Below are 21,158 nucleotides of genomic sequence, written 5' to 3' on the forward strand. Positions count from 1 at the left end.
GATATACTTTATTTTATTAAAGATATTAATATGTGTTGTAAAAGCTTTTTTAAATTAAATTCTGTTTAATATTAATACTTATTTGGATTTTTTTACACTATACGGAGAAGGTTGTGACTTACTTGCAATAGGATACCTTGTAGAACCTTCAGACCAACATAACCCTTCCGTGAGTATCAGCTACGAATCCTGTTCGCTACGCAAATTATAGTTTTCTTATATTCTATTTCTTTTTTTATACAGTTATATTTCACCGTTTATTTGCTAAAAGTTACACAGAAATTTCCCTCGATGATTACCTAGCTCCAGGGCCCCCAAGATCATCTTCCGCCTAAGAAGCTTCAAGTTATTTTATTAACTCTTAAATCCACTGATTTGATGTCACGTTATGATGTCACCTGTCCAATGGGCTACATTCTTGTATCTCCTCCGGTCATTGGCTGATTTTAAAACAATAAAATTTTGTGTGTCCCCCACACACTTGTGTCCCTTTTACTAAATTTTTGTGTACAGTTGTATACACCTTGGTTCACATTCCATTGAGACATTTCCTATCGAACCCAATTTGAAAATACGTCTTGGTGACATATCTTGCATATCCTGATACGTTTTAGATGCATCGCTTAGTGTCATATCTAGATCGATTATATAAAATAAATGTCTTAAAATTCCTCTGTGGTCTCCGTTACTATGGAATCTATGGACCTGGTTTTTCATATCCATTACATGGTTAGTGTATTAATAAGTTTTTAGGTTTAAAAATATCTTGTAACTGGATAACAACGCGCAGAGGAGTGTACGTTTTTATAATTCATCCTACCTATCGTGGTGGGATTTGATTGTACTACGTCCAGTTTATGTTCCCATCAGACTGTTGAAAACTTTTTTTGTTTCTATTGAATGAATGGTAAACAAAAGCTTTACAAAAATATCGTATTGCATATCATATCGAATCTGTTGTTGAGATGTTAAAGTGATACATGATAATTTAAAATGGACATGCATTTGAAAGTTTCAAATAAATTTTAAGAATTTAAAATATAATTTTTCATTTCATATCGATTTTACCACAGGCTAGTATTTCAATTTATCTGACCGAGAACCGTGCTACGTACAATATCATACCTATATCGGCTTGAGAATGATTTGTGAAATATTCAAATATGTTCTGTAAGTAGAAAAAAATAATTTCTTCTTCCTGGTGCGAACAAAAACTACTAGATTTTTAGAAAAATATATTTTGTCGTATTTAAAATGCACATTCTAAATAACTAATTACAAAATACACGCCTTACACATAGGTGTATACGAAAGTTCAGATCTACGGTACTCACGTGTTACCTTGACGTCCGGGCAACGTCGCTCTACAACTGTGTGTTTTTAAGGAATTTTTTCCCGCGCACCAATGCTAAATGCTGCCTATGTATTTTCGAACCATTTTGACGAAGGGTCCTTCAAGAAAAGAGCGAACCTAATATGTTTTAGTTCGTCTGTAATCAGTGACGTAGCTAGGGTTACCTAGGGCCTAAGGGCCTAAGCCTAAGGGCCCTGGGACAAATTAAAAAATGGAGCCCCACTGCTATGTAAACTGATTAGGTTTTGTTAAATAAAAAATATGTAATATACAAATATTTTAAAAATGGTAAGCTACTTAAGCTCTTTTTTGTGCACTGTTCCTGGTCATCGCGGTGCCTTAAATAATAAAGGATTTTTGGTTTACTGTATATTAACCACTCGCGTATAACTATAGAATATGAGCGAAATAGTGAAGTGCTAATTGCTATGTATGCAATTTAACAGTCAACGAGAGTGCCTACGTCTGGCTATGCTCCCGGGGTGTAAATCCGAAGATTTAGGAAATCGTCACGCTTATAAGTGATCAAAATGTACAGCCATGGTACATATATGCACTGCAGCGCAGGTTATAAAAATATTAGATTGTGGCCGAGTAGGTAGCGAAATCTATAGATTTGACACGATTTATTGACTTCGGACATCAATATTAGTGGTAAAATAAAATAAAATTGAACCACTATATTAACCAGTACAAAAAAAGTTTATTGAGTTTAGCTTACTTACTCTTGATAGAGCATTAATTTCTTAACCGCACTCGAATTAAAATCTTAACTCGAATTCACAATAAAACGTACATCGATGAAGAATAAAATGCACATATTACTATCCGTCAAATTGACAACACTGCCAACCTACAGAAAGAATTTAGGAGAATTTCCTAAGCATAACTTTTGAATTTCTCTCAACTGAGATGTCATGTCTAAAGTGAGGTTGCAACGAATTTATTTGGAAATGGGAGGAATTTCCTAAATTTCAGTTCGATCGAGATTTCTGGTATGGATTCGAGGGCCCCCGGGCTTGAGGGCCCCGGGGCACTGCCCCGCCTAGCCACTGTCTGTAATTTTCTTACAGTCTTACAATATCTATAACTACTAAACATACTAATAATACATTATATGTGTTATTTTATATATGCTAGCAAAAATTATAAGAACGATAAGTACAATTTTCAATAAAATCAAAAATGGCATCTGTTTAGTTTACATATTACTACCCGGTTTAATTTGATATTAAATTTTTAAGTGAATAATAGGAATTATTTATTATTACTAATAAGATAAATGCGACTGAGTTTGTTTAAGTTTTGGTAATTGTTTTTATTTTGTTAGAGGTAGTTACAATACTATGTCGAGCGCTGGAGCAAAAAAACGTAATGTTCTCGTCTCAGTGGCGCGAAGGCGACTGACTAGTGACTACGACTAGTGAAACAATGTATGCCCGAAGTCCGCATGAGACGAAACATGAGATACAGTGTTTCGCGGGACAAAAATGAAGTAAACGCCAAATGATTTTTATTTAAAAACTTCGTATTTAAGTAATGTTAAATTAACAATATTTGATAAAATCGCTAGTAATAGCTGTCGGTCAAACTGACAAATGTGACGTAATTAAATTAATTACTCCCGATTATTGAATAAAAACGGCATTTTTTGAATTGTGTTTTTAATTATTTAAACATTGAAACTATAGTAAAGGATCAATACATATTTCTTGTTTTTAATTCAAACATCAATTAGATAAGATAAAATTAAATACGAAGAGTTATGACGTTACTTTTTGTTAAACGATTCTGGATTAGTATATTCAAAACCTGACATTCTTACCAAATAATATTTTCCAATACCTCAGTAACGACTTAATAAATAACAGGAAACAATAACGTACAGTTGTATATTATTTTTAACACAACGTTATAAATTTAAACCAAAATTAATAAGCAACCCGATAACACAATGAAATCACTGTATATCAGTAAGTAAATCAACAATAATATCTTGGATGTAATTGAACGAAATAATCGCAAATAGCTTCTTATCATAAGATTATCACCTTAAAAGGGGAGTCTTTGAAATTCCAATTCCAGTATTGTGATTCGGATCGCTGGCTGATCCACAATGGCGAATTAACTCGATATTATTCTTACATCGGCTCGACAATATTGTAAGTAACGCGTTTGAGAAGTTTACGTGATATTGTGTATTGTGAGTGATGGGAAGGTAAAGCCTGGGCAATTATAGTTTAATGCGTAAAGCGAAGTGAAGCGAATTTTATATAGACGTTTTTATTTGACACTTTGTTATTATTATTGATACTGTGTTAAAATTTCTTAATTTTTATTACGATTTTTTAACATTTATCTTTATGTGGTAGTGGCACAATTTGCAAGAGAGAACAGTGAGCTTGTGCCAAAATCGGTACCAATCCATTTGTTTGGAAAGATAATTTTTACGAATAAAATTGATAGGTTTATGTACTATTTAATACTGAATTATTATTTGTATGTCTTATGGATTTACTTGATTTCTTGTAATGTAATGTATAAATGTCTTTGTAATATAAAAAAAATACAGATTTTTTTTGAATGCTAGGGTGCCTTCTCTACATAGTCTGTGTGTCGACGCCAACAATCTTACGAGTTTCTGGTATTGCTACCATAAATTGTCGCGAATTATAAAACCATGCGGTTTTTAGATGTATTTTACGATGAATACTTTTCAACACTAATATTTCAATATCACTAAGATATTTATACTAATTAATATTTGTTGTTATTAATCATGTAAAAACGTTCAAAACAGGTTGTCTGTATGTGTTTATAGCTACTAATACTTCCACAGACCTTATTATTATATTATTATTATTCAGTTGATATATTTTTAGTCTATCGCTTTACAGTTAGTAAAGTAAATTAAATGTCAACATTTACAAGTAACTCAAATATAGAGTTATATAATTAACCATAATATGTAGATTGTATGTTTATGTAGGTAAAATATTTTAATTAAAAATAGATAAATGAATAATTTATAATTTAATCAATAAGTAATGTAGTGTTCACGCGATCTATAAAGAACATAATTAGATAACACAGTAATTGTAAAACAGGAAATAATTCAACTATTGAGCATAAAATTTCATATAATCACATAGTTCAATTTAGTTTACATAACTTAACGGACATTAGAATAATCATTTCAAGTGGAATTAATTTGTTCCAGAGGCAAAGAAAATATAATTAGAAAAGCCTTAGGGGTGAGATTTAGAATCGAGACTTATCCAGTAGAGGCTTTTTGTATTAGTATATACTCTATTTCCTGTTTGAGAGCAGAGTCAAACAGGAAATATTTACAGAAACATTTTAAAAAACAAAATCTTGGCGATTAAAAAGAATGATGAAGAGTTTGTTCCCAGTTCTTCTCGTCAGTACGACGCCCTTAATTTGAGAACTAGTAAATGTAAAATTAGAAGCATATGCACTCCTTTATTGACGTTCATAAGTGTACGTTGAGTTGCCTAAATTAATAACTGATTTTGAATTTTAATTTGAACTATATTCCTGAATGTCGAATAGTGTTTGACACTTTTGACACAACACACATTTATTGTAGTTTTCAATCTTCACGTTTTAAGAGACGCTCTCTAAATCGTAAGAATAATTGTGTATGGTATTCATAGTTATGTAATCCTAGTCATGTGATTATATAGCTTCTTAAAGAAGGTCGTGGCAAATACTATCAGTCAGTCTATTATAATTAAGTTTTTAAATAACACATATTATACAAAATCTCAGTAGGAAAATCCACAATAATTAACTGTTATCAATTCGAGATTGCATTGTTACCAATTTCAAACATGTAACCAATCGTTAATTAAAAATCGATTAGCTCCGTGTTGATAACAATATCAAAATAAAAAGCACATAATGTGATAAAATTGAGTATCTAATGTACAGGCTAAGATCATCCGATGTCCAGGTTTATACTGTTTTTGGAGCCCGAAGCCGCATCAGTTCATAAATTGCGGAAATTGAAGCAACCGCTCCACATAATCATAGTTCATGATAGTGCCTTCCTATAACGCAAATTCGGTCGTTCAGTGTCCTTATTAATTGTTGCTATGATTTTTTAAACATCGATGACACATGAGAACTTTGGATAAATGAGCAGGGAATTTTCTGGTTGTCTTCTATTCTAAGTTGCGTAATGTCAGACAACAATGTCTAACTATTCAAAACTAGATTTGGGACAGCCGACACGAGATCTTTCTCACGGAGCCGACACACAAACTGCCTTACGATTTATAATAATTGTGTTGAAGTATCATACGGAAAACCCAAAGCATTAAACGTTTTGGCATCAATTTAATCCAACTTTCAATCATTCTATTATATTAATTGAAATCATTCTAAACGTTTCATTCCTGATAGCGAAGGGAATAATTGATAAAGTAAAAAACACAAGTTTAACGGCTGACTAGCGGTTGTGTTTTGTAATGATTTTAACGTTTTATAACGCAAGTTTTAGTTAACAATGTAATTAATTAATATAATTTAAAATCTACCTAATGTCACTGCTTTTAGTCGACAAAAACGCCCTTTGTGTCTTTTTTCTTTCCGTCGTAAATACGTGGAAGTATGATTACTGCCTCGAGCTTGTTTTTAAATTAATTTCCTTCTACAATCCCGTGTTTTAAAATTGTTAGAAATATGAATTACACTATTGTAAAATTAAAAAATTCAATATAAATAAAAAATTTGGAGCTACGCAGCTACAATTATTGAAACGACTTGCTGGTAACCCGGTTTGTCTTCTTAATGTCCATTGACTGAGTATAAGCTTACATATTTTGTATTTATGATGGGCTACTTATAGGCCTAGCGGTTTGAGCGTGCGACTCTCAACGGTGAACGCTTGCGCTCGTATCACGGTTATGCACCTATGGACTTTTCCACTTAATCCATCATTCCATACACTCAAAAATCGACGGCGTGTGTCAGTTACAGAACTGCGATTGAAGAATAAACGGTTTAACTTTACTTGTTACAGATTAGTCGGTTGCAATGATGTACAGACTGGCCATCGGTGCTCTATGTACATTCTGCGTCTGCGCAGTGACCGCCATCGAAGATTTTAGTAAGTAACCCGTAATATTATATTAGCAATGACCGAATGAACTGTAACCGTATACAGTTTTGTGTGGACCATAGACAATAGACTGACACACAAGTTTATTTTGTTGCTTATGAAAAAGAATGCTCTTGTGGATGGTTATCCACGTGCTGGTGAAAACGTGGACTGAGGATTCAGTTATTCCACCATGCAAAGGAAACTATTACACTATTTTATCGTTAATGCTTGGAGGCACCGCTCTAAAGGAATCCGGAGATGAAATTTAGATTTAATGTACACAAACAACAACAATATATACGTAGTGGCTGAAAAATATCGATTAATAAGCGTCGTAATGACAGCAGGCTTACCACATAACTTTAATAGCGATACAAATTACACTAATAATTTTAGTAAAACGCAACTTCACGATAGATACCGTTAGTGTGAATATCAGGCAATTGTACGAATCCTTGGTGGAATTTAGTAATATCCTTGATGGATTTGCGCTGTTGCTTATAAGTAATAACTACTTGTGAGTAAAGTGTAATTACAACTCCCTATTTCTTACAATCTTAATCAAAAAAGATATTTAATAAAATACAAACTTCACCTAGCCTTAGTCATTATATGCGTCGACGATTTGACTTGTCTTCTAAAATGCGTTAATTGTCCATCGTTGAACTTGCACGGATGATATAATTGAAAATAATTAATTTAGAGATTTTAATGAGCGATAACTTATATATTTACTTCATTATTTCCTACTTTTACAGTAACTTAATTTACTAATACAAAGAAAAACTTATTAGCACGATAAATTAAATTAAAAACATAATATAAACTATAATTTATCATACAAAATGCAATTCTTGTGAATTCAGCCAGTGTACAACTAAATGAGTGCCTTTGAGCATATTGAAGGTATGTCCAGTATGAGGACGTATTAAATATTAAAATACGTTTATAATTTGCGCTAAGTCCAGAAGGTGCTTTATTCCCGACTTACACTAACTCAGACAACTACTTCATAAATATCAGTATTAAAATTATCATAAACGAAAAACGCTTGCAACGTACCTTCTAATATACACTTGACCTATTCCGGGAAAATTCAACATTTTCCAAATAAATAAATATAATAAAATATATTACTAATATAATATTATATCCAAGTGAAGCTTCAGATAACTGGGTAAAATAATTAACTTTAAGTGAAATAACTTTAGTTGATTTCCTTTCATGTATGTCATTCAACCAAATCCATTGCGCCATTTTGTATGTACTTTCTCGGTGTATCACAGCGTGAAAGGCTCGACACAAAGACGCACGAATATTTTAATATTTTATTTTATTAACAAGGCAATGAGCACAGTTGGATAATAAGGCATTGGCTCGAAAATGTCATGTTATGGTGGAAAAGTGATATATTTCGGTATCAGAGGTAGGGATTAACAAAGCAAACAGATTATACGAACCGTTGTAGTTCAATATTAATACGAGACTCTATAAAATATGGTGTATGTGTATCGTGTAGACAATTTTTATTATTTTGAAACATACCTGTCTAGTTTAATTCTTAATAAATTATGTAGTTTTTTATCTAATTGAAGGCATTGTACATATTGTTATGTAAATTAAAGTGATTATCAAGATGTCTTGAATAAAAAGTCGTATAGTGACTGTGTGTTAGTGGTTCGTGGTCCGGACACTTTTGATGTGCCTAAAAAAGTAAGTTAATCAAAATCAAAAATCTTAGTAGAAAATCATTTTAATAATATTAAAACCTAAATATAATATAACAACCAAATACACGGTGTTTACAATTTTCTTAAACTACATAGTAATAATAAAAAGAAAATGAAAAAGTTTGATCCCCGTTGCAGTGTGCCTTTACCATTATAATAGATATATGAATTTAAATAACTTTTAGTATTTATTACATTGTAAAAAAATGGTTTCAATTGGATTGTATGACTGACTGAATGTCACGTTGTCAATGTGAATTTTAATATATCATTTAAATAGAAAATTACAAAAAAAGAACAAATAATAAGTGTTGGGAGGATTATTTTAAAGAATTTAATTACATTAAATACCGGTATCAGAAAGAAATCATCTTATTTTGAAAAACATAAGTTATTAAAAAATACTGAACAATATTACACGCCATACAGGGTATTTATTAAATTTTCACAAAATATGATGAATTTCAGTGTGAATCAGAGTGTTAGTTATTTATATGAGTGAGAAGTTATGCCATAGTTTGGAATCTGCTACACATATTTTTGGAAATTACTTTTCGTAATAGATTTCCTAATCACATAGATCATTATCACTCAAGGTATCGTACTCAACGATAGAACTGTTTCACTTTATCTTTAGCCTTGTTCTAAACTAGTCGAGATATTACTGACTATGCACAATAAATAATCGTACAATTATTCCTTTTCTACGTGTGTTTTGTTTACTTAATGACATAGTGCGACGCATTAACGAAAAAGCTTTAACAATTTGATCGAGGTAATTATTATTAATAAATATTTACGATAAGAATGGCTGTATTGATAAGATTATGGATGAGATGAAATAGTTTTAACTGTAATAAAAACTTGTATTTATTGTTTACGTATTCGTAATTATAGTATGTTTCTAGAGTGTTCTAAAAACGTTAGATTTTATCTAAAAAATCCAGACTACTTAAAATAAATCGCGGTTATCATAGAAGATTATGTAGCCCCATACGCGATATAAACATTTTCTATTATTTTCAAGTGATACAAAAACAACTGTATCCTTGAGTTTAATTTAGTCTCTTCTTGGCAGATACAAGCAGCGAAGTTGTGTATGTAACAAGAGTTAATAAGAATGGTGACGTCGAATACATAAGCGAAGACCTGATGCGTCGGCTCGATGAGGAAGCTGAGAATTGGCACTGGACACCTTGGATCAGAACAAGAACACAGGTTGTCGACAAATATGTCACAGACATTACATGTTTCTCTGAAAATTCCATTGACAGTTTTCCGCCTGGAATCTTTGATGGTAAGGGCAACGCAATTCGGCACTGCTATCAGTAGGGTCATCAGTTATTACATTAAGCCTACCTGATAATATTACAATAAAACACTTTTAATAAATTATAATGTGTAGTTATAGAGATTTAAGAACGGAAAGAGAAGTTAAATTCCTCTTTTTTTTGTTTAAGTGTTTGGTAAACCGTTAACTCTTGACACACGACACCTTGTATGCCTTTTTCAGATCAGTTTAGAGTTTTCGCCTTAACTTATAGTAATTCAATAAAAAAATCTATACACATCCATTCAAAAATGTTCTACGTATATAAAATGACACTGTCATTTGGTTATTTGTTTTAATACTATCATAGTATTTTGGACCTAAATTCTAAATAGTCCAACTAGGTTTGACTTGTTTATAAAGGTATGCATTAAAAATGTCTGTTCATGGGCTGTGATGACTACTTTGTGGGCGAACCGAAGGCTCGTTATTCTTCTATTAAAAAAAACTAAAACTATTTTAACGCAAGCAAAAAAATTCATTTAACTCATCTCTACTATCATGAAAGTAATAATATCACTATTAAGGGGATTGGTAGCAGAAATCAAATTTTCTTTTTAATGCCAATTCATAAAAAATTTTGTGCTACAAAAAATGTCTTATTCTTAGATATCATATCCTAAGCCGATTCGGAGAAATTTCTGAACTGTGATATGATTATTTTATATACATAGATCTTTAATACAAATATATATATAGAAATATAAATCGGGACCAAAACCTAGGCATTTACGAGAGAATTCTATAGAAAAGATAACTTCCTTAGCACGAAGGTTATAGGAAGGAATTGTAATAACTTATGGAACTTAATTATCAAGTGTTAAAATTGCTGGAAAGGCAACACTTGAGAGACAACTAAGCAGAATCATTAATGTACAAATAAATTATCTTTAACTTCAAAACTATAAGAAAAATTGGCAAAGCGGAGCAGTTGACCAAGATTAATAAAATTACGTCAATCCAATAGCACCGTTTTAACTAAAGTACTTTTCTGTCTCTTTTCATCGCACCCAAACATTATTAAACCGTCAGAGACAAGAGATGAACAAAACTTCTTTTCTCGACTTTTCAGTTGCAATCTTGGTCAGTAAGAGACTGCCACAAGCTTACAGACAACTGTATAAATATTGGTTAAATATGAGTAATTTATCAATATGATATTTTAACATCGACAAATCTAAATTTACTCGTACTCTGAACTTCCACCAGCGACAGCGAACCTGACCTTTGTGTATCCAAGTTCGATATAGTTCTCTGATAATCGGTGATTGGAAACGCGTGGTATAAAAACTAAGATTAAAATTGGGATTTAGGTATCGCTATTGGAAGTTACAGAAAGGGCGGTGTTTTAAAAACTGACTTTCCGTCACTCCTATACCCCGCCAAGGTTATTACAGGTGCTCATAAGGAGCTTAGTTCTATTTATTACTAAGAAAACTCAGTGTAAGTATTATCTTACAGATGTACAACTGCGACAGGGTGGGTTCATGTTATACGTTCTTTTTGGCCTCTACGCGTTCACGTTACTAGCTATTGTGTGCAACGATTATTTCATTCCGTGTGTGGAACTCATTTGCGAAGATCTGAAGATACCACAGGTATGTTTGATAATTATTGTATAATTGATAAGTAGTATTCAAGGTACGTCTGTACCCATCTTTTATAAAGCATAGGTGTAGTTCGCCCCTCATACCAATACTCGTAAGCAAAATGACAAATGAATTGATGCCTCGTATTTCATAAAAATTCAATCGACGAGACATAGACAAAATTTAACTATATTTGAGTTTTCTTGTAAACGATTAGATTGCTACTCTCGACATAAAAGGTTCATTTACACCAATGTTTTAGCCATGTACTGTACATGTACATGTGCATTTACACTAAAATTTATCTTGATAAAATACGTATCGTAATAAACACAATACATATTTGTATTGTTCCTTCTCGTGTATTTTGTGGTCTCTGTATCGTATATTCTAGTGTAGTGTTAAATTTGTGTGGTTAGACGTGTAGATCAACTTTAAACTAGCTCATACAGCAAAGGAAAACGTCGTGAGGAAACCGTAAGTACCTTCGAAACTCAATCGACACAATGACACAAAAAGATTCAAGGAAACGGATCCAGAAATGTTGAAGTGTATTTTTGGAACAAGCACCTGGGAAATGTTTGTAACAATCGAAGTATTTACATGTAAATTGGCCATAGGTTTTTCCTTAACATCGGTTTTTCCTAATCGTATTATAATTTTCAAGCTATTATCTTGCTTTTGATATTGCCGTGCGTTAACGCCTTTTAAACGTTCTAACCTCAATTATCTGGATTCTATATATCATTGATCTTAAGTAAAAGGAGTGACCGCGGCAGGCTCCGCCCACCGAAAGTTTTAAGCTTCTAACGAAGCGGGCGAATGGATTAGATTTCCCAACCTTTTTAAGTAAAATTCTTTTGATAATATTATTATCTGCTCCCGGAGAATTCCTCTATGAAAAATTATGAAGACTTTGTGTCAATGTTTTTTAATTTTCATGGATTGTTTCAAACGCATGGTGCATTGACATGACAATGATATGACATGAAAATACCAGAGGCGAGGGTCGTTGCTTTAGAACTACATTAGTTCCCTACGGCGTAGAGCCAACACCGACAGACCACTCACATTGGGCAACAAATTGGGTTTTAACTAATAATCATAGTTTTACGAAACGAAATTATTATTTGTATCGCATTGAAACGATGTTGAAAAGATTATTTCAGCGTGAAGATAGAGAAGAAGAAGAGAAGAACTTCTAGACTTGAGAAAAAGAATAAAAATGGAATATCATATTTTAATTACAATTTCCGTTGATTGATAAAGTATGCCATTAAGCCCAAGAGTAACGAGAAGTCAAGAGAAAGAAACTAGATACTTTGTTTCAATTATTAATTAATTAGATTTTCTTAGAAAGTAAATAATTGTGCAACAAAGAAAATATAAGGGGATATCAAGTAGAATTACATTTTATTATATTCTTTATAGCAACTCGTTTTTATAATTAAGTACTTACATCCAAAGTAGTGTTGCGGGTTTCTCAACCCTGAGGTCACTCCTTCGAATTACAGCTCTGCAGACATGGACTATTGTTAGTATCCCAAAAATCGATGATAAGACAGAAGGCCTGCTAAAATATTAAGAGATAAAATTCAAGAATTCAAGAATCAAGGAACAGAAGGCTATAACGTCACTAGATTTTTATATCTAAAGATTCTGCTCAGGCTCGCATGTCCTCAATGCGTCGTGTATATAGCTAAATCCGCCTTATGTAGATTAACTATTAAATTATTTTTATTCTCATTTTCATTTTATTTTACCGTTATAGATAATAATGCTACCGTTATAGATAATAATAAAGCTTCACAAAATTAACCTATTAACAATCTAATAAATATTTCTTATACATTTTTATAAATTACTTATGGAAAATAAGATAAATGTTGGACTGTAAATTTCTACACAACTCAATAAATTCAGCTAAACTTGTCTACCTCGAGAGTCGATTAACAAAAGCGTATTATAAAATAAATCTTATCATAAACAAAAAATCCTAAATAATAAAACATACATGTACTTTCGAATAATACTGAGAGTATTTGTGGTCATTATAACTTTGCACGTGTAGTGGTTTTCTATGGTCACGCTGAAAGGATGTTATCAATATCGAAGGTTTCAATGTAATGAGATACAAGTAATAATTTAGTATCGTTAAAACTATGATTATTAGTTATAAAAAATAAATATTAATATATTAAATATTGTTTTTTTATTTGAAACAGAATGTAGCGGCTGCAACATTTATGTCAGTCGCGACTTCATGCCCAGAATTCTTCGTGAACGTTATTTCGACCTTCCTTACGCAGTCTGATATGGGAATCGGTACTATTGTCGGTTCGGCTCTGTTCAACATTCTTGGTGTTGCCGCTATAGGAAGCCTGGCTGCTGCATCGGTAAGTTATTTTACACTACACCTGATGGGCAAATACATCATAGCATTTTTATATTCACGGAGATGAACCTTAGTATTATTTATATTTATTAATTTTGTTAATTTTTTTTCATTGAGTAATAATATTTTGTATTCAAAAAGCTGATATTAGAAACGAACTGAACAAAATCGGGGAACGATAAACGGCCTTGAAAACTAAAAAATAAGGAGGCTGTTTTTCAAAGAAAATAAACAATTAAATTAAAAATAATATTCAGATTCAAGACGAAATGAATATAAAATCCAATATGTTTTTGACTTCGGGTTCTTTAAGCTCCTAAGTACTCGTAAAGTCTCGACTCCAACTCTCAATTACGTTCTGGGAAATGTTATTTTACTTTTCTCCCGAGTGCATTCTTATACTTCACTACACCCAGTACATCTTTCTTTTGTTTAGATAAATAATAAGCAATATTTTTCTTAAACAATGTCTGTTCAAATAACTCACCCACTTATTGGCATATGATAATAATTATTAGGACAAATAATACGTAAAATCTAATATTTTGGAAAACATAAAAACGCTTTGTATTCGGGCGTATTAAACTAAACGGATGCACAAAAATAAGTAAAAGTCGTGATATTGGGACGGCTTCGATTCTTCACGAAACAAAGGCTCGCGTTGGCATGGGATTTTCAGTACTTTATAATAGATCTCTCTCTCTCTTGAAGAAATAAATAAAGACAAAAATATATTGTTCTCTTGTATATGTACTAAATAACAATGCTAACAATCCCAATATGTTCGATTCGTCAGGCACAGGAGGCTGATGGCAACTTTCCTATTATAATAACAAATGATCATAAAGCTGATACAGAAATTTGAGTCCCAGACCTAAGAAGGTTGTAGCGCCACTGATTTACTATTTTTTATCAATACCAATTGATACAACTCTGAATCTCAATTAGCAACGTTCGCTTTTAACGAAATTTTTCAGTCTGTACCACGTGTTTGACAAAGATGTTTTTTTTTAAATATTTGTATGAAAATTCCTATCATTTGGCTTCAACTTCTTTTTGAAACAAATAGAGTTGCTGGTAAGGAAGGTTATTAAGAGATATAACAATAGGTTTAATTGATTCAAACCAATTTTTTTACAAAGTTTTATTATGACTTCGGTTTCTTGTGTGTGTTCGCTTTCACGATAATTGCCAGTTTCTCATGGTGGCCTATGTAGCATTACTTAAAACCTAAACAAGTATGTAAAATCTAAAACGATACGTCATACCACTGAAAATGTTCACTCGCTAAATGAGCAAGTTTTTCCTTAATTTAATTTTAATTTTCTTGTGTCAAACTCAACAACAAAATAGGAAATGTATAAGTATGCAAAGTGCATACTTATACAAACCTTTAATTACAACATCCACAACAGAAAGGAAGTACTTAGCTCGAAGGTCGTCGAACTCAGCAAAATCTGGCCAAGTTACATGCTAGCCTAATAATAAAACGGTTTTTTCATACAAGTTCTCCCGTAACCTCCCCCACTCTAAATTCTAAATTTCTAAGGAACTACATCTTATATTATTACGTATCTGATTTATTTTCTCGCATGACATACTTTCGAAGTCGTTGGACCGAGCTTAGTTAGCAAATATAAATATTTCTATAGAATCGAATAATATTTAAATTTCTACAGCATTCAAAACTTAAGTATGGATTATGGTACTACAGTTGCCTATTTAGCCTCCAATAAGATTTTTTTCACATCCTGTGGAAATTGATTCAGCCGTGATATTACAACACTCAAGAGACAAAACAGAGATTAAAAATTGTATACAAATTACCATTATACCCGAACTGAAACCTGAATGATATTATTCTAACTCTAAGATCATCATCATGCATACTGGAAATATTGAAATTTCAGCCTATCAAGATTGATCGTCGGCCGGTAACAAGAGATGCATTAATTTATATGATCAATGTAAGCGTACTAGTGGTTATCGTATGGGATGGAGAGGTGATATGGTATGAAGCTCTAGTCCTAGGGCTCTTATACATCATATATTTCTTCGTGATGTTCAACAGTATGAAGCTATTTGCACTCTATGATAAAATTGTCGGATGCTGCTGCCGAAAGCCTGAATGTAAGTAGTTTTTGATTCAATTTCAAACAATTCGCCAAATCTCTGTATAATATTTATTAGTTAACTATACAGCTATCCGTACGAACGTTTAATCTCATAATATTCGTCATATAGATACACTTTGCATTTCGTACTCCAAATTCACATAGCTTTAAAACAAATTTAATCCTTACTATCGTTTAAGTTTATCCAAGGCATTTGACGTAGACTTACTTCACACTAATCATTATAGGAAGTCGATTAATCTGAAGTCGAATGTGTCTGTAGTACATAGGCAAAAGTGATATGATACTCACGTCGTAGCTATCTGTCTGTATGTACACGAATTGATTTTCAGCAAATTAACCGCAGTAGGTATCAATTTAAAACGAACGGGAGTTTTGTCTAATTGTTATTATTCAACAGTTATTCCCATCCTTGCATACATAGCTAATATATTGACAATGTACGAGTAATATCACCTCGCAACTGATGCATGAACAATACATCACACATATACAATACATCATACATAAAAGGTTTTACAAAATACATGAAATCGTACGATTTAAAGCGGCGAGTCAGCCCCAGCACATAAGCGCAATTACACGGAGTTTATTAGTAGGAAATTATAATCTTAATCTCTAAATCTTCAGGTATCGATTTAATTTATTTTAAAATATCTTATCTTATGTTATATCCTAAGCTATCATTAGCCTATCGATGTTTCCGTGTTGATAGTAGAGGTGGTTAAATTGTTCATTCTAAGAAGCAAGGATTTCACATAATATTTTTATTTTAAAACGCTTACGTATTGTTGATAGCAAACAAGATTGAATAAATACAAGAGAAGTTTCTCTAGTATTTATTCAAAGAGGACTTAAGTCGTTTAGTATTCTTGGTAAAATTTATTTAAAATTTCTAATGTTATTGAAATATGTTAGGAGTAACAAATGGAATGTTAACTCAATGATATTCAAGATAATTTTTAACATGATTACTGATAAATCCAATAATGTCTTACGGATAATCAGTATGCGGGTGATAATATAAATAATTTAACTGCTTGAAAAAAAATAATTAAATCACTAAAATACATACAGTAAAACATACTTAATATAGATCATGTTGCACACCTTACCATTGCCTAATGGTGAGGTGTGCGACTCTAATACCTGAATTCACAGGTTCGGAACCTCAGTTCAGGAAACTAGTAAACCTACTTGCTTATTAGAAAAAAGGCTTGGTGTAGTCTAGAGAAATATTTTATCGGATTTCGAGTTTTAAATGAAGCGTTACGTAGTTTTAAATAAGTCTTCTTCATCAGCGATTATAATAGCTCTGTTGAGATAGACACCGAAGACAGTCTGATTAGGAGAAACGATTAGTAACAAATAACGAATTTGAATATTTTTTTAAACTAATATGTAGCATATTAATTTTAAACAAGTATCCAGTTAAAGTTGAAATTTATTGAAGCAAAAATTCCACGGGAAATATTATGAAATTAATCCAATAACATGTTATTAATTTACAATAACGGAAAGTTCAAATAAATTTACGATCTTCCATTTGTACATACCGTAATTAATAGCTTATCAAAACATTACATGAATTTATGAAAAATTTTAGATTGATTTTTGATCGGAATTTTGTTCTAGATGTCGTCAACGAAGTGGACAAGTCGACTGAAGATGGTATTGACAACAAAGCATTTAGTTCTGAAAATATTTCAAATGGCAACACTGTTACGGACAAACAGATAGAAGAAAAAGGTAGTTGTAATTTACAGAAATAGTTTAACTGTATTATATCATAGGCAAAATATTAAGTATACTAACTAAATCGGTCCAATTTTAGGTTTTTATTAAATTTAAATGTGATTTTATACTCTTTCGGTATGGTTTCCGGATGTACTCGACCCACCTACCCCTATCTGTATAATTTTATATATGCATAATGTTTAAAGTAAAAATCCTCAAATCTGGTTACATTCTAACTAGTAATTATATTGACTTAACAACCTATTTTTATTAATAACAGTCAACCGATGAGGTTGGATAAGAAAATTAGTTAAAAAAGGTAGTGATTAAGAAAAAAATATTCTCTTGTTTTTTCTGCTAATAATTTTTTTGTGTGTAGTTTACAAACACATATTATAAAAGAGACTTAGTAAAATATTTTATTTGTACTTAACGATTTCTCGTGTAATTTCAAATGAGTATGAAATATTTAATTACATAAGTAAAAAACATTCTGTTATGCATCTGATTTGTGGGAATGTTTCACATTGTTCGTTGCTCGTTTTTCATCGAAATGCATAAGCCTTAACTGAAGTACCTACAGCAATTTGTTCTACGATGTATATAGTAATAGTAATTTTTTTTTTCAGTTGAAGAAAAACCAACAAAATCAATATTCAGATTTCCAAGTAAAAAATCGCTGCTTTATAAAATATGGTGGCTCTACAGCTGGCCTCTAAGACTAGTGTTATCCTGCACAATACCTTCACCAGTTACGCACCGGAGATTTTATCCTATCTCATTTATTATGTGTATTGTTTGGATTGGTGGAAATTCATACTTCGTATCTTGGAGTATGACTGTCTTAGGTAATGAATATATTGACTTATATATAAGTGTAACAGAATGCTTACATAATTTGCTAGATTAATCGGCAATCGAATAAACATCTATGGAACGCTATCTAAACAGATTTCGCGTAAATATTTCTCTCATAAACAACGTTTTATCATCATTTCGAAAAATATTTAAAATATAAATATAATATTCCTGCCTTTCTCGTATAACTTGTGGGATAAAGTAATTTTTATAAAACGTCTACGAGGAAGGAAAATTGATCGAAGTTACTTCGTGTCCAAGTACCTGAAGATAGTTTTTCCTATTGTTATTTCTCAACAAACTATTACTGATTATAAGTATTAAGTACCTGCACTTATCACAAGTGTTTGTTAATACTTAAAGCTAATTAAAATGGCCTTATTATGAAAAATGAGAACAGTCAGGAAAATATGTTTTGTTCGTCCTTGGATATAAAAATCCTAATAGTCCGTCATTTCCAAGAGGCCCGAAGCTAGGGGAGGGGGTTGACGTGTTGCTGAAGTCACCTTTTATATCGTACGGTTGATCTTTTAATGTCTTCCTTGACAGTCGCAATTCCCAAATATTTATGGACTGTATATTTATGTATACACTTACATAAAAACATATTTTTATGTCCCTGCATATTTATAGATTGCCTTTTCAAATTAATTTTTATCCGTGTAAGTATTCGTATGTTCTAGAAGTGGAAATTATAGGCCGCAAAAAAAAGTAGTGGCGATGGATCTATTGCCAGTTCGTTTCGTAATTTCTACATCACGAATCGTTCGATTTTGTATTGAAGTATCCGCATTATTAAGTTACTATATTATTAAGCTACAAAATATTTTTATTTTTAGAAATATACTTTGCATTGCATATTATAATTATTTTGCAGGGCACACATTTTTGATTCCGGATTCGGTAATGGGAATGACGTTTTTGGCCTTCGGAGGATGTTTGCCAGAGGCACTATCGATCTATATAATGTCCCGACGAGGTATGTAATCAAACATCATCGAACTAGCAGAGGTTTTAATGATTGAGTAAATTATTAATTTAGTGTTTAATGCCAGCAATTTGAGGAAGTGTAGAGAAATACTATTAGCTTCTGGCAGCTGTCAGGATATTTTTTATTAATCAGCGTAACTGTGAACTCTTAATACATCTTATTGCTATCCTTAGACACTGCACAGATAAACAGAATAAACCAATTGAAAATAGATATTGTAAAGTGGTTATTTCAAATTTAGAATGTGTTATATCGATGGTAATAAATATTTAACACATATGTCCAAGGTAATTGAATTTCACGTTCAATACATATACATATCACTGTTATCAAACTAATAAAACCTTATGATAACTGTCGTCAATTTGCGATTAATTTTTAATTAACCTCTTAACAATGATTACACATCTATGCTCTGCGATAGTATGTTGCAACAGCGAATTTTACTGTATCATTACGGTTATGTTCTTCAAATTGAGCCGGCCAGGCTTATTTTTATTGAGACTTGTCATGCATGCAAGGGAGGTAGTACATTGCATTTGCAATGCAGTGTATCACACTGTTTGGCTTTGCGTAATTATGTATGTAAAATTTAGTATCTAAGCACTTGTTACAAAAAAAGAAATGAATATTGTGTAATATACATATTTATTAGATATTTTACCCCTTTGCAATGGTTTCTTGTTAAAATGAGCGTGAGCTAAAAAGATAATGTTGTTACAGGTGAAGGCGGTATAGGAGTTTCCAACGCTTTGGGAGCAAATTCCTTGGCAATACTCTTCGCTCTCGGAATGCCATGGATGATACAAACCCTAACATTCCTCGTCCAGGGCTCGGAGATCACTTCTGTATACATTAACTCTGGGGGCATAGATTTCGTGGTCGCCTCTCTGCTCCTAGCCGTAGCTGCCCTCTGGGCTGTCTTGTACATTGGAAAATTCCACCTTCGCCGAAGTGTGGGCATTGTTCTTATTTGTTTTTACTTTGCATTTATTACATTTGCAATTTTATTAGAAATGGAAATTATTTTTCCGTCTGCTTTGATTTGTTGATGAACAATTTAGAATCGTGTTAAACTTGTAGAACGACGGCTTTGTTTCTGTTAATATTAATAATACTATGCGTAGAGTTAACCAAAATAAATATTTTTACGTAATGAATTTATTAATAGGCGCTGCCTGGTCGGATTTGTAAATATTGTATAGTAATTGTTAAGTTTTACAAATTAAATTTGATACCCGAGGCTAAGAATGTATATAGCATATAGATAAAAATACTTTGAGACATGTGACACGCGACGATCACACGATGTCTACGATCCAAACTCATGCTTGGACTTGTTGTTAACTCCGTGTTTGTTTGGATATGATAACTCATCCCTGTGGTCGTTCATACCGTAGTATTTTTGTCTAGAGTGATTGACACTTGGTTTTAATCGGTGGTTACTGGTAAAACCCATCACAAACAGGCGACGTCTTCGATTTTTAAAGACGCATTCTTTATCGCTCGTTTAATGTGATGGCTTTAATAAATGGAGGAATTTAAGAAGATCTGATTAAACGTATGAGAAGGAATAAATTGATCGAACGGTCTCGATCATAGGTTGTATTGTCTTGTTTTATCGTGGACAGATTTCAAGACATCGATTGTTAAAGGAAAATATATTTCTCCCAAAAATAATTAGAAAAATAAAAATATTCTGACTTTTCTGTGTTTTAGTTTAATTTGTTTTTCGTGAACTGCTTTCAGTATAATAGTACAGTTGTAGCGTTGTTATGGATTGAACAGGTTTGGTATTTTACCATACAGTTCTAATAAAATCTGCTTTTACCTTATTTATTACTGGTAAGTTATGCTTCTTGTTCTTCTGTCACTGGATGGGTGTGGCATATTGGTCATTGTTCTTGAATT

General features: G+C 31.9%; 1 protein-coding gene across 2 annotated transcripts; it reads left to right on the top strand.

The window, feature by feature from the left end:
* Window positions 1–3,442: 3,442 nt before the first annotated feature.
* Window positions 3,443–20,956, top strand: LOC123718695 (sodium/potassium/calcium exchanger 4-like). Of its 2 annotated transcripts, XM_045675418.1 has the most exons (10): window positions 3,443–3,516; window positions 6,402–6,488; window positions 9,291–9,509; window positions 11,004–11,140; window positions 13,357–13,527; window positions 15,437–15,656; window positions 17,297–17,410; window positions 18,028–18,246; window positions 19,134–19,235; window positions 19,971–20,956. In XM_045675418.1, the coding sequence occupies exons 2-10, from the start codon at window positions 6,416–6,418 to the stop codon at window positions 20,297–20,299; spliced, it is 1,584 nt and encodes a 527-aa protein (XP_045531374.1). In that variant the 5' UTR covers window positions 3,443–3,516; window positions 6,402–6,415; the 3' UTR covers window positions 20,300–20,956. The 2 variants fall into 2 exon arrangements, with proteins under 2 accessions (XP_045531374.1, XP_045531375.1); XM_045675419.1 differs by lacking the exons at window positions 3,443–3,516; window positions 6,402–6,488 and adding an exon at window positions 8,845–8,987.
* Window positions 20,957–21,158: the final 202 nt, after the last annotated feature.

Source organism: Pieris brassicae, chromosome Z, assembly GCF_905147105.1.
Source record: "Pieris brassicae chromosome Z, ilPieBrab1.1, whole genome shotgun sequence".
Taxonomy (NCBI): Eukaryota; Metazoa; Arthropoda; class Insecta; order Lepidoptera; family Pieridae; genus Pieris; species Pieris brassicae.